Below are 15215 nucleotides of genomic sequence, written 5' to 3' on the forward strand. Positions count from 1 at the left end.
GTGGCCTTTCCCGAAAATATTAAAAACCTACTCGTTATAGAATATTAAAATGAAATCAACGGCCCAAGAGCTTATATTGCATATACAAAAAGATTCTTTAGCCCTAATAGCAAGCAGGTTAAAAGGTTTTGTTAAATGGTTAAAGAGACCGTACAAAAAGATATAGTGATACTGATACACACAGGACAGGATATACACAATCACATAACTAAAAGTCTAAAGTCACCCCACACAGACAAAGAATAAAAGAATGAATAAGTCACACATTGGCACCGCGTGGGGATTTGGTTGAATGAACATTGTGAAGTCGCATTGAAAACGACGTCTCGTATGGTCGTATCCCTTGTCACTGTTTCGTAATCAGGGAGGTCGTTGAATTATTGTTTGTTTTTTAGTTTATACTTGGATTACGACACACGTATCAAACGGTTTCAATGTCTTCAAATTATCGTAGACAGACTCAATTGAATTGATTTGTAAACATACATACGATATCCCCAAAATAAATAATCCTCGAGGAGGGTCGTCTCAAATAATAAAGATATATACAAGTATTAAATTATTAATGAATTGAATATAGAACTAACTGGTTGGTTCAACGATCAAAATGGACATGCTGCATAATCCGGATATATAAAAAAGAAAAACAAAACTGGCGGTGTCTATTTACTAATAAATTGCTAAACCAGTGATAAATGATAATCACTTATCCTAAAAAAAAAACTGATTATCAGAATATTCAATATTGCATTGCTTACAACGGAAAAGAAAATTACAATGCGCCGCGCCGCCCTATCCAGTGCCACTGATGCGAGAAATTGAAGAAACTCTGGTGGCCAAGGAAGAAGAAGAAGCGACAGGGCTCGACGAAACAAATCCTACAAACTTGGATCCGAATTCGTTCCTTGAAGGATTCGAATATCCCCAATCATCCTCAATCTCAGGAACATTCTCATCTCCGTTTAGATACCTAAGTACCATTCTCATCGACGGCCGAGACTCCGGGTTTTGGTGGCAACACAGCAATCCGACGGCGAGAGCAAGCTTTGCTTCTCCCCCATCGTAACCAGATCCAAGCCTCGGATCGATTGCGCTTAGAATCTCACCGCTCGCGTGCAGCTCCATAACCCAATCGACCAAGAAGAAGCTACCGGAATCCGTTGGTTTTCTCCCGGAGACGATCTCTAACAGCAAAACGCCGAACGCGAAAACATCAGACGCGGTTGATGGTTTGCCGTTGCGGGATAGCTCCGGCGCCAGATACCCAATGGTTCCAACTAGCGCTGTCGTTTGCGATGATATAGTTCCGCGTTCGTAGAGCCTCGCGAGCCCGAAATCACCCAACCTAGGGTTCATGCTGGAGTCAATCAGGACATTGCTAGGTTTCACGTCTCTATGAATCACGATCTTCTGCCATTCTTCGTGAAGATACAACAAACCAGACGCGATTCCTTTGGTGATTTGAAAACGCACGTTCCACGACAAAACGGCGCCGCTTCGTCTCGGTACCGTGTAGAGCAACGAGTCCAAGCTTCCGTTGGGGATGTAATCGTAAATTAGCAAGAGATCGCTCTTGTGTTTGCACCATCCCTGGAGATTCACTAGATTCTTATGCCTTAGTCTCCCCAAACTCTCGATCTCTGCGACGAATTCTCGAACACCTTGCATGCTACTTGGGATTATCTTCTTCACTGCGATGGGATCTGAGTTTGGGAGCTTTCCTTTGAAAACGGTTCCGAATCCTCCGGTTCCGATAATCCTATTCTCCTTGAAACCATCAGTGGCAGCGTAGAGATCTCTGTACCTCAATCTGCGAGGATGATCGATTTCCCAGTCTTCTAGCATTTCTTCTTGTCCCAATCTCTTCTTGTACATGACGAAGAAGAAGAGTAACACAAGCATGACCAGCATAACGGCTGATAACGCCACGATCAGAACGATGACCTGAGAATTGAAGCCTCTCTTCTTGGCCGTATTCGGCGGCGGAGGAGGAAGCTCCGAGAGGTTAAGCACATCTGCCATTGGACGATCTCCTCCGCCGCCGCTTGAGAAACTCCAACCCATCACGTAGTGAGCACTCGACTGATCTCTCCCCGTCGCTGCCGTGAATCCCACATACATTTCTTGTTGCACAATCTCCAACAGTTTTGGAACCTGTCGAGAGATCAAAGGCTTTGTGGGTTTAAACCCCAATCTCGCCGGATAAACGGTGACGTTTAGTGTTTGTGTTGGTCCGTCGTACTCCAGAAGTGCTTGAATCGGGTTTCCACTCTCTAGCTGGAAATCTTCTTTCTTGTTAGGATCGTCATTGTTGTAATACACGACCGGCTCTTGGATGTCCGAAGTACGACTGTTGTAGTTCAGACCGATGTCGTTTCCTATTCTGTCAGTGTTATCGTCTCTGGATCCTTGCACCGTGTCGAACTCCACTGCGAAGACGTGATTCCTAGGATCCCTATCGTTCTCTTTGTTGAGAACTCCCAAATACTGTGCGGATCCAGCATTGGGACGATAAGGCGTTGGAGATAGTGTGAATGTGAATCCGAAGCCTTTGTTGCTTGGGCTTGAAGGGATTATGACAAAGACGAAAGAAGTGCTGAAGGAACGAACCGTGACGTTTGTGGAACTTCTTGTACTAGTCTCCAGCAATCTCACCGGTTTGTGGTAGAAAGCTGTACCGGTAACGTTTGACTTTCGGTCAGTGAGTCTCAACAGTCCGTTGGGTTTGATCATTGCGGCTCCTTCCATCTGAATCTCTGATTGGTTTCCGCTAAAACCTCGGAAAGTAAACTCTGTTCTTGTTGTTGTTGTTCTCTGAGATCGAACATGGACGCTAAAAAACAGGAAAAGCTTTACCAAAAATGAGACTAATAAGACCATGGATCTTTGAGTGCCCATGGGTGAGCGAAATAAAGAATTTCTAGTTTCGAGATTTTCTAGTTTAGAGATTTTCTTTTATGGACATGGGACCTTTGGTTTTTTCTTACAAATTCGGTGATTGAGATGAAAAAATATCTAATTTAAGGAGTCAACGAAGAAGAAAATTATACCCAAAAGAAAGAAATGAATCTTCTTCTTTGTTTCGGCTTAATGTTCACATCACCGTACACTGAAAATATATGTGGCACACAATGTTTTATTGAAATGTTAAACAAAAGAAAAATATAAGTAATTTATTTTCTACAAATAATGTTTTGCGACCAATGCTTTGTTGCTTGAACTTGTGTATAAAAAGAGGTCCAACGTAACCATCACGCTGACTTTGACGAATTCCACGCTGACTTTTAACTTCCTCAAGGGACAAGAAAACGATGACTACCTAAAATAGTCTTATCTATGGACGTGGACGTTTTATGTTTAAATCTTGAGACAAAATGTTCAACCGGTATAAGTGTTCGGTTTTGTTCATATGTTTACTCGTTTGATATTCTAAATGACATAAGAATAATTAGATTCTGGTTTGAGATACCCTAATTGTTTATAAGATTGTTTTTAATCTGGATTTAAGAAAAAAAATACAGAACAAAACAAAAATAGATGTCACTTTCACAAGGATAACATGCTGTAACATTAAGATGTCAATATTAATTATTGAATAATGTATGTGTCATAGCTTTGCCTCATGGGTAACTTGTAACAACCCAAGTATTTTATAACAGAAATAGACAACCCAACTAATTTATTTTAAATTTTTTTTTTTTCAGACGAATTTATTGGTGAATGGGTGACTCAGATAATAATTTTGTATCATTAAATTCGATTTTAATTATTAATCCAACACGCGTCTTAGAAATTTACAATTATAAAAATAACATTAGTTATTATTACTAAGAGTTGCACACTTTTACCGTAAGTCGTTTCAAATTTGTTTAACCGCTCTTTGCCATCTATTTATAGTTTTTAAAGCAACGATATTATATCCATATACCGTTAAAAACACTGTTTGTCAAACGAGCCGTTATAAATTGTAAATACCAAAAATACCATAACAAGTGAGAAACAGAACTAGTACTATTGTATTAATTAAGCTTAAAAGTTAATTACAAGACTCAAACTATGTGAAAGTTGCACTATCTACCACTCATAACAGAAGTCGAAGAAATCCTTGTAACAGAGAAAGATGCGACCGAGCTCGAAGCCCTATCGGATGAAACATATCCTTCAAACTTGGATCCAAATTCGCTTCTTGACGAAGAATCCGAGTATCCCCAATTGTCATCAATTTCAGGAACATCTTCATCTCCGTTCATATACCTAAGCACCGTTCTCATTGACGGCCGAGACGCTGGTCTTTGATGGCAACAATGCAATCCTATGACAAGAGCAAGCTTTGCTTCTCTATCATCATAACCAGATCCGAGTCTCGGATCGACCGCACGAAGAATCTCATCACTCGCGTGCAATTCCATAACCCAATCGGCCAAGAAAAAGGTCCCAGAATCTGTCGGTCTTCTCCCGGAGATGATCTCTAACAACAAAACGCCAAACGCGAAAACATCAGACGCAGACGAAGATTTACCGTTGCGGGCTAGCTCTGGCGCCATATACCCAATCGTGCCCACGACTACTGTCGTGTTCGATTGTGATCCGCGTTCGTAAAGCCTCGCGAGACCAAAATCTCCCAATCTGGGGTTCATATCGGATTCAATCAGCACATTGCTAGGCTTCACGTCTCTGTGAATAACGATCTGTTCCCATTCCTCGTGAAGATACAACAAGCCAGACGCGATTCCTTTAGCGATCTGAAAACGCACGTTCCAAGATAAAACTTGGCCGCTCCTTCTAGGTTTACTATAGAGCAGCGAGTCCAAGCTTCCGTTGGGGATATAATCGTAAATCAACAAAAGATCGTTCTTGTGTTTGCACCATCCTTGAAGGTTGACCAGATTCTTATGCCTTAGCCTCCCCAAACTCTCGATCTCCGCGATGAACTCTCGAACACCTTGCATACTATTCGGAGTTATCTTCTTTACTGCGATTTGATTAGACGGAGACGATGAGACGTCTCCTCTGAAAACGGTTCCGAATCCTCCGGTTCCGATAATCCTACTCTCCTTGAATCCATCAGTAGCAGCGTAGAGATCTTTGTATCTGAGTCTGTGAGGATGATTGATCTCCCAGTCTTCGAGGATCTCTCCTTGTTGCAGTCGTTTCTTGTATTTGGAGAAGAAGAAGAGTAACGCAAGCAAGATCACTGTTACTCCCGATAGTGCTACGATCAGAGCGATGACCTGAGGATTGTAGCCTCTCTTCTTCGCCGTATTGGGAGGCGCAGGAGGGAGCTCGGAGAGGTCAAGCATATCTGCAATCGGACGATCGCCGCCGCTTGAGAAACTCCAACCCATCACGTAATGAGCACTCGACTGATCTCTTCCCGTCGCTGCTGTGAACCCCACATACATCTCTTCTTGCACGATCTGCGACAACTTCGGAACTGGTAGTTGCGAGATCAAAGGTTTTATGGGTCTAGACTTGGATTTTGCCGGATAAACGGTGAAATTCAGAGTTTGGGATGGTCCGTCGTAATCCAAAAGTGCTCTGATCGGATCGCCGCTCTGAAGCCGGAAATCCTCTTTTCGGTTAGGACCGTCGTTGTCGTAATACACGACAGGTTCTTGAAAATCTGATTTGAGACTGTTGAAATTCAGACCGATGTGATTGCCTGAACTGTAAATACCGTCTTTGAATCCTTGTACCGTGTCGAATTCCACGGCGAAAACGTGATTCATCAAGTTCCCATCGTTGTCTTTGTTGAGGAGCCCCAAGAACTGCTCCGTTTCGGCTCCGGGGCGATTAGGGGTAGGAGATAGCGTGAACGTGAAGCCATAACCACCGTTGCTTGAGCTAGAAGGAATTATGACAAATACGAAAGATGTGCTAAAAGAACGAACCGTGGTGTTTTTGGAACTTGTATTAGTCTCTAGCAATCTCACTGGTTTGTTGTAGAAAGCTGTACCGATGACGTTAGGGTTTCGGTCAGTGAGCCTCAGTAGTCCGTTGGGTTTGATCGTCGCAGCTCCTTCAATACTAATATCGGCCGTTTGGCTTCCGTTAAAGCCTCGGAAAGTAACGTCTGTTGTTGTTGGAGAACTCTCCGTTGATGTTCTCTGAGCTCGAGCAGGGATGGTCAAAAGCAAGAAAAGTACAAGTGGGATTATGGATCTTGTAGTGTCCATGAATGATGATTGGTACACAAAAAAAAAAAAAGACAAAACAAAGAGAAGTGTTAGGAAGGAGATCAACAAGAGCTGTTTCTCTGAGATTTAGTTATTTAGAGGTGTTGTTTTCTAATAAGGAGACTGAAGAAAAGAAGAATTTATAAGTTTTTAAACAAGAAAGAAATTGCGTTTGTTCTTCCTCTTCGCAAACTAATTCACATATAGCGAGTATTCAAAAATATAATTTGTGGTCAATTTACAATAATTGACGAATATGTATGGATTATCAACCAAGAGAAATTAAGATATTTTAAGTTGTGGTGGGACCTAAAATACTGTTAATTATCATTTCTTTTAGTTATAAGAAAACAATGATTTGGATACTTAATTACGTTAATTTTGAAATTTATTTTCTAACCTCTGTATAATGAAATCAATTAGAATAAAGTCTTACTTGAAAACAAGTATTATTGATGATTTTCCACTACAAATTCAAATTTGTTTTTATTCAATGAGTGCTTCTAAAAAACAATTATACAAACTAAATGTAAGAGATAATCTTACAAATTCATATTAAGATGTTTAATAATTTCAAAGAATATCCAAATTTCATGTTTTATGTAGGAAGGATTTTTTTTTTTCTTTTTGCTTAGAAGTCCTACGCACATATGGGATGTCTTTGACAAATTCCACATACTTTGAATATGCATATATTTTTTATTCTGTGGAGAAAAAAAAAACAAAAAATAAATTGACTTTGGACTTTGTCACTTTGACATTGTGATTTAAAGTTTACAAAATAAGCAAGTCTTTTGCCAAAAAAAAAAAAAAAAAAAAAAAAAAAAAAAAAAAAAAAAAAAAAAAANAAGAGGACATGCAGGTAAGTTTTCTTCCCTTTATTATCAACACAATCTATCAATGATTAGTGGACTATAGTAGTTCAAATACCGATTGATTACTTAAATCTTTGGGCTTAAAAGGCTTGTACTTTACCGTTATTAGTACTACATATAATTATTATATTTAAATAACCATTTATGACGAGATCTCATGAGTTCAATTACCTTAATTCGATTGGTTACAACTTACAAGTACGTAAACCCTTTTATCAATAGTTTGACTTTGTACATGTTGTCCTAAGTTTCAATATATTTCGCTTTTGCGCATTTATTCATCCCCGTTATTATGATGAACTAGTAATAATTGAATTTATATAGGAAGGTCACGTCATGTGGTCTCGTGAGATTGGAATACGTGGTTTAACCCTATCAGATTCTAAAACAAAATCAAGTTTTTGATATAGTTGTTGTCACTAAAGGCAAAAACGTAAAATAAGAGAAATAAATTATTTGATTTCTTGAAAAGAAAAAAAAAACTTAGGAGGTTGTTTGAAGAGTGCCAGAATGAAACTTGAATTAGTTAATTAAGATAACCATAAAATAAAAAAGAGAGTTAAGAGCTTGAGAATGTGTCAAAAGTAATGCCACTCTATCTACCACTGGTAAAAGATGTCGAAGAGATCCTTGTGAGAGACAAAGATGTGTGTGAGCTGGAAGCCCTATCCGACGAAACATATCCGACCAGTTTCGATCCTAAATCGATTCTTGAAGAATCTGAATATCCCCAATTGTCGTGAATCTCAGGAACGTCCTCGTCTCTGTTCAGGTACCTGAGCACCATTCTCATCTGCGGCCGAGATCCCGGTTTCTGGTGGCAACAGAGCAACCCGACGGCGAGAGCTAGCCTCACTTCTCCTTCGTCGTAACCACCAGATCCAAGTCTCGGATCGATCGCGCTTAGGATCTCGCCGCTCTCTTGCAGCTCCATAACCCAATCGGCTATGAAGAAGGTCCCCGAGTCCGTTGGTTTTCTCCCTGAGACGATCTCTAACAGCAAAACGCCAAACGCGAAAACGTCGGAAGCCGATGAGGAGTTTCCGTTGCGTGCTAGCTCCGGCGCCATATACCCAATCGTCCCGACGACTACGGTGGTCCGCGATTGCGATCCGCGTTCGTAAAGCCTCGCGAGCCCGAAATCTCCCAATCTAGGGTTCATATCTGAGTCAATCAGGACATTGCTAGGTTTCACGTCTCTGTGAATAACGATCTGTTCCCATTCCTCGTGGAGATACAACAATCCAGACGCAATTCCTTTGGCGATTTGAAAACGCGCTTTCCAAGTCAAAACTTGGCCGCTCCTTCTAGGTTTACTGTAGAGCAGCGAGTCCAAGCTTCCGTTGGGGATATAATCGTAAATTAGCAAGAGATCGCTCTTGTGTTTGCACCATCCCTGGAGATTCACCAGATTCTTATGCCTTAGTCTCCCCAAGCTCTCGATCTCTGCCACAAACTCTCGAACACCTTGCATGCTATTCGGAGTTATCTTCTTCACTGCGATTTGATCAGACGACGAAGATCTGATGCTTCCTCTGAAAACAGTTCCGAAGCCTCCTGTTCCGACGATCCTGTTCTCCTTGAATCCGTCTGTAGCCTTGTGGAGATCTCTGTAACGGAATCTGTGAGGATGATCGATTTCCCAATCTTCTAGAATCTCTTCTTGTTGCATTCTCTTTCTGTATATCAGGAAGAGTAACAACAACACTAACATGATCGATATAACGGTAGATAAAGCCACGATCAGAGCGATGACTTTACCATTGTAGCCTCTCTTCTTTGGTTTATTCGGAGGTGGAGGAGGAAGCTCCGAGAGGTCGAGCGTAGGGGCTGCAAGTGGATGTTCTCCGCCGCTTGAGAAACTCCAACCCATCACGTAATGAGCACTCGACTGATCTCTCCCCGTCGCTGCTGTGAATCCCACATACATCTCTTCTTGCACAATTTCTGAAAGTCTTGGAACCTCTCGTGAGATCAAAGGAATTCTTGGTTTATATCCTAACCTGGTTGGGTAGATAGTGAGGTTAAGCGTTTTGGTTGGTCCGTGATACTCCAAGAAGACTTGGATTGGCTCGCCGCTCACCAGTTGGAACTCCTCTTTCTGACTATCGTTCTTGTTGTAATAAGCCACCGGTTCTTGGACATCCGAAGAGAGACTGTTGAAATTTAGACCGATGTGGTTGCCTTGTCGATTTGTGCTGTCTTTGAATCCTTGTACGGTGTCAAACTCCACAGCGAAGACGTGATTGCTCACATCCCCGTCGTTTCTTTCGTTGAGAAGCCCCAAGTATTGTGCGGATTCCGCATCTGTACGGTTTGGAGTTGGAGATAGTGTGAATGTGAATCCGAAACCTCCGTTGCTTGAGCTTGTAGGGATTATCACAAAGATGAAAGAAGTGCTAAAGGAACGAACCGTGGCGTTTGTGACGGAACTTGTATTAGTGTCCAGCAATCTTACTGGTTTGTGGTAGAAAGCTGTACCGGTAACGTTTGACTTTCTATCTGTGAGCCTCAATAGTCCGTTGGGTCTAATGGTTGAGTCTCCTTCCATCTGAATTTCTGATTGGTTTCCTTTAAAACCTCGGAAATTGAACTCTGTTGTTGTTGTCTCTGTTGCTGCTGTCTGAGCTCCAACAAGGATCTTAAAGAAGAGCACCAACAAGAGTGACACCATTGATTTTGCTTTTCCCATAGATGATCAAGACAAGAGCAACCTCGAAGAAATTGAGGTACTTAAAGATGTATGGTTAAAGAAAACAAAAAGAAACAAGAAGAGAGATAACGGCTTTAAAAGAAGAAGACGACTAAAGATGCTTCTTAGAAGAAGAAGAAGAATGAGAGAGGTAGTTTGGTATATTTTACAGAACCAATGATCGTGATGAAGAAGTAAGGAGACGAAGAAAAAGAATAATGCTATTAACATCCTAACTTGCACAAGTTTTTTTGGATAAAAATAGTTAAAATGTCGTTGTAGGATGCTCTACCCAAATCAGGGATTTGTATCTTTCATTAATGTCATAATAGGGTTGACTTTGACAAAGTCCAAATGTACTTTGAATCTACTTATATTTTTATCATATTGGGTGTGAAAGAAAGAAGACCCAAAGAGTCATTTGGGACTTTGGAGATTGTGGGACTTGAACTTAAAAAGAAGATCAAATAAAGATCTTGGGGATTACAAATGACTCTCAGTTAAAAGACTTAAAAGTAATACGACCTCACCAGTCAGTCAATTAGTTGTTGTGTTTAATGTCAATTTTATATTATTACAATCCCCACATGCAATTATCTTTTAGTTTATAGTATTAGAAATTAATTGAATTTTATATAACCATTTCTCGTGAGGTCTAAACAAGTTTTCTGTCGACCAGTCTCGTTCGACCGGTAATAAACTAATAACTAAGAAAGTCGTTGTGATTTTGACTTCGGTAAAGTAGTCATTAGAACAAGTAGCATCAATTTTACAACGACAAAGTAGATTAAGTAAAAGAAGCCCAATAGGCCGATAGAACAAGTTAACTAAAATTTTCTCAATTTATAAATTTTTTAAAAAATTAAACAACTCAAACATATATTTATAAAATAATAATTTTAATTTACACTATAAATTAATATTTATTTTATAAATTAATATTAACGTAAATTAATAAAATGTCATGGTCCCAACTCCCAACATACATTATTAAATTTTACTTTACTTAAAAAATTGATTTGTTTTCCTTGCCATTATGACGCTGGTCAAACCACTCAAGTCTAAATTAATAGTCTGTTCCTCCGTCTTCTGATCTCTTGTTGCCTTACCAAGTTTCCCAGATCCAACAAGATCGATTAGGTTAATAAGACATTGTACCTTCTATTTTGTAATCTGAGATAGGAGAAAATGTTGATGTTGTTCAGAAGAATTTCAATTTCAAAAGAATGAAATTTCTCCAAGACCAATTTGATAACTCACCTGATGAATCCTTCTATGTGAAGGGTTAAAATCATATGGCTTAGACCATCTCTAAAGTTTTCCCTATTTTTTCCTCTATAATAGAGGTGAGTTTTACTCCAATATCCTCTATTCTCACATCTAAAATAGAGATTGCTATTTTTTCCTCTATTTATAGAGAAACCTTTGTAAAAAAAAATAGGGTTCCTCTATAAATAGAGGAAAAAAATAGCAATCTCTATTTTAGAGGTGAAATTAGAGAACTATTGGAGTAAAACTCCCCTAAACTCACATCTATTATAAAGTTCCCCTATTATAGAGGTAAAAATAGAGGACCATTGGAGATGCTCTTAGTGATGAAGCATTATTCCTATTCCTATCAGCGCTGCGAACAGACCTTGAACCCACTGAATGTATCACAAAGACCTTATCAAAGGTGAAACAATGTTCTTTACCTGAGAACCCAAATGGAGTTATAGTTTTATACAACTGTATACTTATTTTAATTAATGTCGATAGCACAATAAAACTATATGAGATAATACACCATCTTCATTGACCACACCAATGCCTCTTCCAATTGTGTCACTTGATGTAGGATATGATATACAATTTCCTTCTTTACTGTTGGGTAGCAATGGGTGCTGACAGAATACGTGTATGTTTCCTTTAATTCCTAAAATAAATGTTTGCTTAGCTAGCACTTCAGAACAAACAAATCCAACAATTTCTAGTAATCTTACAATAATGTTGTTATGAAGCTTCTGTCTTAACTTCACTTCTTTGAAAATTTCTTTTTGAAGTTCGGTTTTAAATTGTTTCAGACTTGAGTTTTGCTCTTTCAGCTGTTTGTTAATTTCTTCAAGAAATTTCACCTGGAATCAATTAGTAAAATAAATCAGGAGAAAAGTAACCGAGAATGAACACACCTAAACCAGAAAAAGAGTAACCGAGAATGAAAACCTAAACACACTAACAATACTTTATTTTCAGCAATTATTTTCTCTTCTATGACCTTTTCAAGCAGGAAAAGCTTGAAAAAGGCATTGCCTAGGGACTCCAACCCGCACTCCCTTCACATTTTCAGCGAATTGAAGGGTCATGATAGATTATTTAGCCGTAGAAGAGTTGGACACAACAGTTGCAATGAGTAAAGTCTTCAAATCGAAGACAGTTGAAAATTTTTCAGATTAGATAAACTATGCACATAACATCTAAACTATAGAAATTGGAATTGAATATGAGAAAGTCATAACATTCAGCAAACGTGTCAAAATACAATCCTTGTAGCTAGAAAATTGATTCGTTTTCTTACCATTATGACGCTGGTCAAACCACTCAAGTCCAAATTCATAGTCTATCCCTCCGTCTTCTGATCTCCTGTTGCCTTCTCAAGTTTCTCAGATCCAACAAGATCGATTAGATTAAGAAGACCTTTTACCTTCTGTTTTGTAATCTGAGATATGAGAAAATGTTGATATTGTTTAGAAGAATTTCAATTCAAAAGGAATGAAATTTCTAAAAGACCAATTTGATAACTCATCTGATTGAATCCTTCTATGTGAAAGGTCAAAACCATATGGCTTAGCGATGAAGCATCATTCCTATCAGTGCTGCGAACCGACCTTGAACCCACTGAATGTATCACAAACCCACTACATGTATCACAAAGATCTTATCAAAGGTGAAACGATGTTCTTTACCTGAGAACCCAAATGGAGTTATAGTGTTATACAGCTGCATACTTATTTTAATTAATGCTGATAACACAATAAAACTATATGAGATAATACACCAGCTTCGTTGAGTTGACCACACCAATGCCTCTTCCAATTGTGTCACCTGATGTAGGATATGATATACAGTTTCCCTGACTTTCTCATACATTAAAGAAGGAAGTTGTATATTATATCCTACAGCAGGTGACACAATTGGAAGAGGCATTGGTGTGGTCAACGAAGCTGGTGTATTATCTTATATAGTTTTATTGTATGCAGTTGTATAACACTATAACTCTATTTGGGTTCTCAGGTAAAGAACATCGTTTCACCTTTGATAAGAGTTTTGTGATACATGCAGTGGGTTTGTGATACATTCAGTGGGTTCAAGGTCTGTTCGCAACACTGATAGGAATGATGCTTCATCACTAAGCCATATGATTTTGACCCTTCACATAGAAGGATTCAACCAGATGAGTTATTAAATTGGTCTTGTAGAAATTTCATTCTTTTGAAATTTTTCTAAACAATATCAACATTCTCTCCTATCTCAGATTACAAAACAGAAGGTACAAGGTCTTCTGAATCTAATCGATCTTGTTGGATATGAGAAACTTGATAAGGCAACAGGAGATCAGAAGACAGAGGGACAAACTATTAATTCGGACTTGAGTGGTTTGACCAGCGTCATAATGGCAAGAAAACGAATCAATTTTCTAGCTACAAGGATTGTATTTTGACACGTCTGCTGAAGGTTATGACTTTCTCATATTCAATTCCAATTTGTATAGTTTAGATGTTATGTGCATAGTTTATCTAATATGAGAAATTTTCAGCTGTCCTCGATTCAAAGACTTTACTCATTGCAATCGTTGCGTCCAAGTCCTCTACGGCTAAATAGTCGATCATGACCCTTAAATTCGCTGAAAATGTGAAGGGAGTGCGGGTCGGAGTCCCTAGGCAATGCCTTTTTCAAACTCTTCCTGGTTGAAAAAATCATAGAAGAGAAAATAACTGCTGAAAATAAAGTATTTTTAGTGTGTTTAGGTTTTCATTCTCGGTTACTCTTCTTCTGGTTTAGGTGTGTTCATTCTCGGTTACTTTTCTTCTGATTTATTGTACTAATTGATTCTATGTGAAATTTCTTGAAGAAATTAACAAACAGCTGAAAGAGCAAAACTCAAGTGTAAAACAATTTAAAGCCGAACTTCAAAAGGAAATTTTCAAAGGAGTGAAGTTAAAGACAGAAACTTCATAACAATATTATTGTAAAATTACTAGAAAATGTTAGATTAGTTTGTTAAGTGCCAGCCATAAAAAAAAGCTAAGCAAACATTTATTTCAGGAACTTAAAGGAAGTTGTTTTTGACATCATCGCTATTCAGGTAAGCTAGATATAATTTTTTTATTTTTTTTTTCATATGGCTCACAATGTGTTCTATGGGCTGAGTGGTCACTTCGGATCATAGAAACAAACTCTTAAACACTTGAAAAACCATACCGAGCATTAGATTTTTCTCTTGACTCTTGAGTATCTGTAAAACTTCTTTTAGCAGATGCAGACATGGCAAAATCTGTTCAGTATTACTCACTCATGACAATCAACTGCAATGGAAAAATGATAAGCCTCATATAGTGTACATAAGAAGGTCAAAGGAAGCTTGAAGCACACGTGCGAGAAGAGAAGAGCACGTGCAAGTCTGTGTGATATAAAAGAGTGTTTGTTTACTTTTAGGAGGTTATTTTGTTTGTTGTGAAAATACGAGACGTATGTGTCTTCGTTGAGGGATAAATATGTTCTAGCTGCGTCTAGAATTTCTCTGGGTTCTTGTACAATTCAGTTACAGTGTATCATTCATTCATTCGTTAATAAAGAGAGAGTCTTTTTTCTTAACAAATGGTGCGATTGTGATCTCGAATCGATTCTAACGCAATACCAAGATTAGGTTTGGAGAATTTGGGGATTTTATCGAATCGGAGAAATTTCAAGATCAACGATGGTGATGGAGCAAACTTTAACACCAATCAAGGAGGCTGCGACGGCGGAAGAAGTAGAAGCTTCTGCGGTGGAATGTTTCAATCGATTGGCGGACATGGCGTCGATGGTTCGTCGCTTTGAGACTCGCTTGGATTCAAGAATTGACGGCTTAGGGGACAAGATCGGAGCTCATGATCTACGATTGTTAGACATTGGGCGTAAGCTCGATCTGTTACTCGAGGCTTTACCTCGGAAAGCAACAATTCATGAAGTTGGAGGAACGAGTCACGATTACAACTCTGGATCGTTAACGCAAGACAATCAGGTACCTATTTCTATCTCGGAACCTTGCCGTAGTATCATTAGGCCTCAGATTAGGGAGAATCTTCTCAAGAATGTCGAGATGGCTGTGTTTGAGGGTGTGTGAATATATGGATGGATCACAACAGTGGAGAGATTTTTCAGAACAGGTAGATACAACGATGAAGAGAAGTTGGCACTAGTGGCTGTGAGTTTACAAGGGGAAGCTTTAAGTTG

The 15215-nt window shown here is 38.9% G+C and overlaps 3 protein-coding genes across 3 annotated transcripts; all 3 read right to left on the reverse strand.

Annotated features, from left to right (window-relative positions):
- LOC109126030 (L-type lectin-domain containing receptor kinase VI.2) lies at nucleotides 553-3163 on the reverse strand. The gene has a single exon (XM_019229077.1). The coding sequence runs from the start codon at nucleotides 2896-2898 to the stop codon at nucleotides 793-795; it is 2106 nt and encodes a 701-aa protein (XP_019084622.1). The 5' UTR covers nucleotides 2899-3163; the 3' UTR covers nucleotides 553-792.
- LOC109125144 (lectin-domain containing receptor kinase VI.3-like) lies at nucleotides 3964-6352 on the reverse strand. Its single transcript, XM_019229038.1, has one exon. The coding sequence runs from the start codon at nucleotides 6174-6176 to the stop codon at nucleotides 4071-4073; it is 2106 nt and encodes a 701-aa protein (XP_019084583.1). The 5' UTR covers nucleotides 6177-6352; the 3' UTR covers nucleotides 3964-4070.
- LOC104709002 (lectin-domain containing receptor kinase VI.4-like) lies at nucleotides 7551-10292 on the reverse strand. Its single transcript, XM_010425664.2, has one exon. The coding sequence runs from the start codon at nucleotides 9741-9743 to the stop codon at nucleotides 7647-7649; it is 2097 nt and encodes a 698-aa protein (XP_010423966.1). The 5' UTR covers nucleotides 9744-10292; the 3' UTR covers nucleotides 7551-7646.

Source organism: Camelina sativa, chromosome 8, assembly GCF_000633955.1.
Source record: "Camelina sativa cultivar DH55 chromosome 8, Cs, whole genome shotgun sequence".
NCBI classification, from domain to species: Eukaryota; Viridiplantae; Streptophyta; class Magnoliopsida; order Brassicales; family Brassicaceae; genus Camelina; species Camelina sativa.

Bases quoted from the DNA above. Each gene is read 5' to 3' on its own strand.
- LOC104709002 (XM_010425664.2), bottom strand. From the start codon at position 9,743: ATGGGAAAAGCAAAATCAATGGTGTCACTCTTGTTGGTGCTCTTCTTT.
- LOC109125144 (XM_019229038.1), bottom strand. From the start codon at position 6,176: ATGGACACTACAAGATCCATAATCCCACTTGTACTTTTCTTGCTTTTG.
- LOC109126030 (XM_019229077.1), bottom strand. From the start codon at position 2,898: ATGGGCACTCAAAGATCCATGGTCTTATTAGTCTCATTTTTGGTAAAG.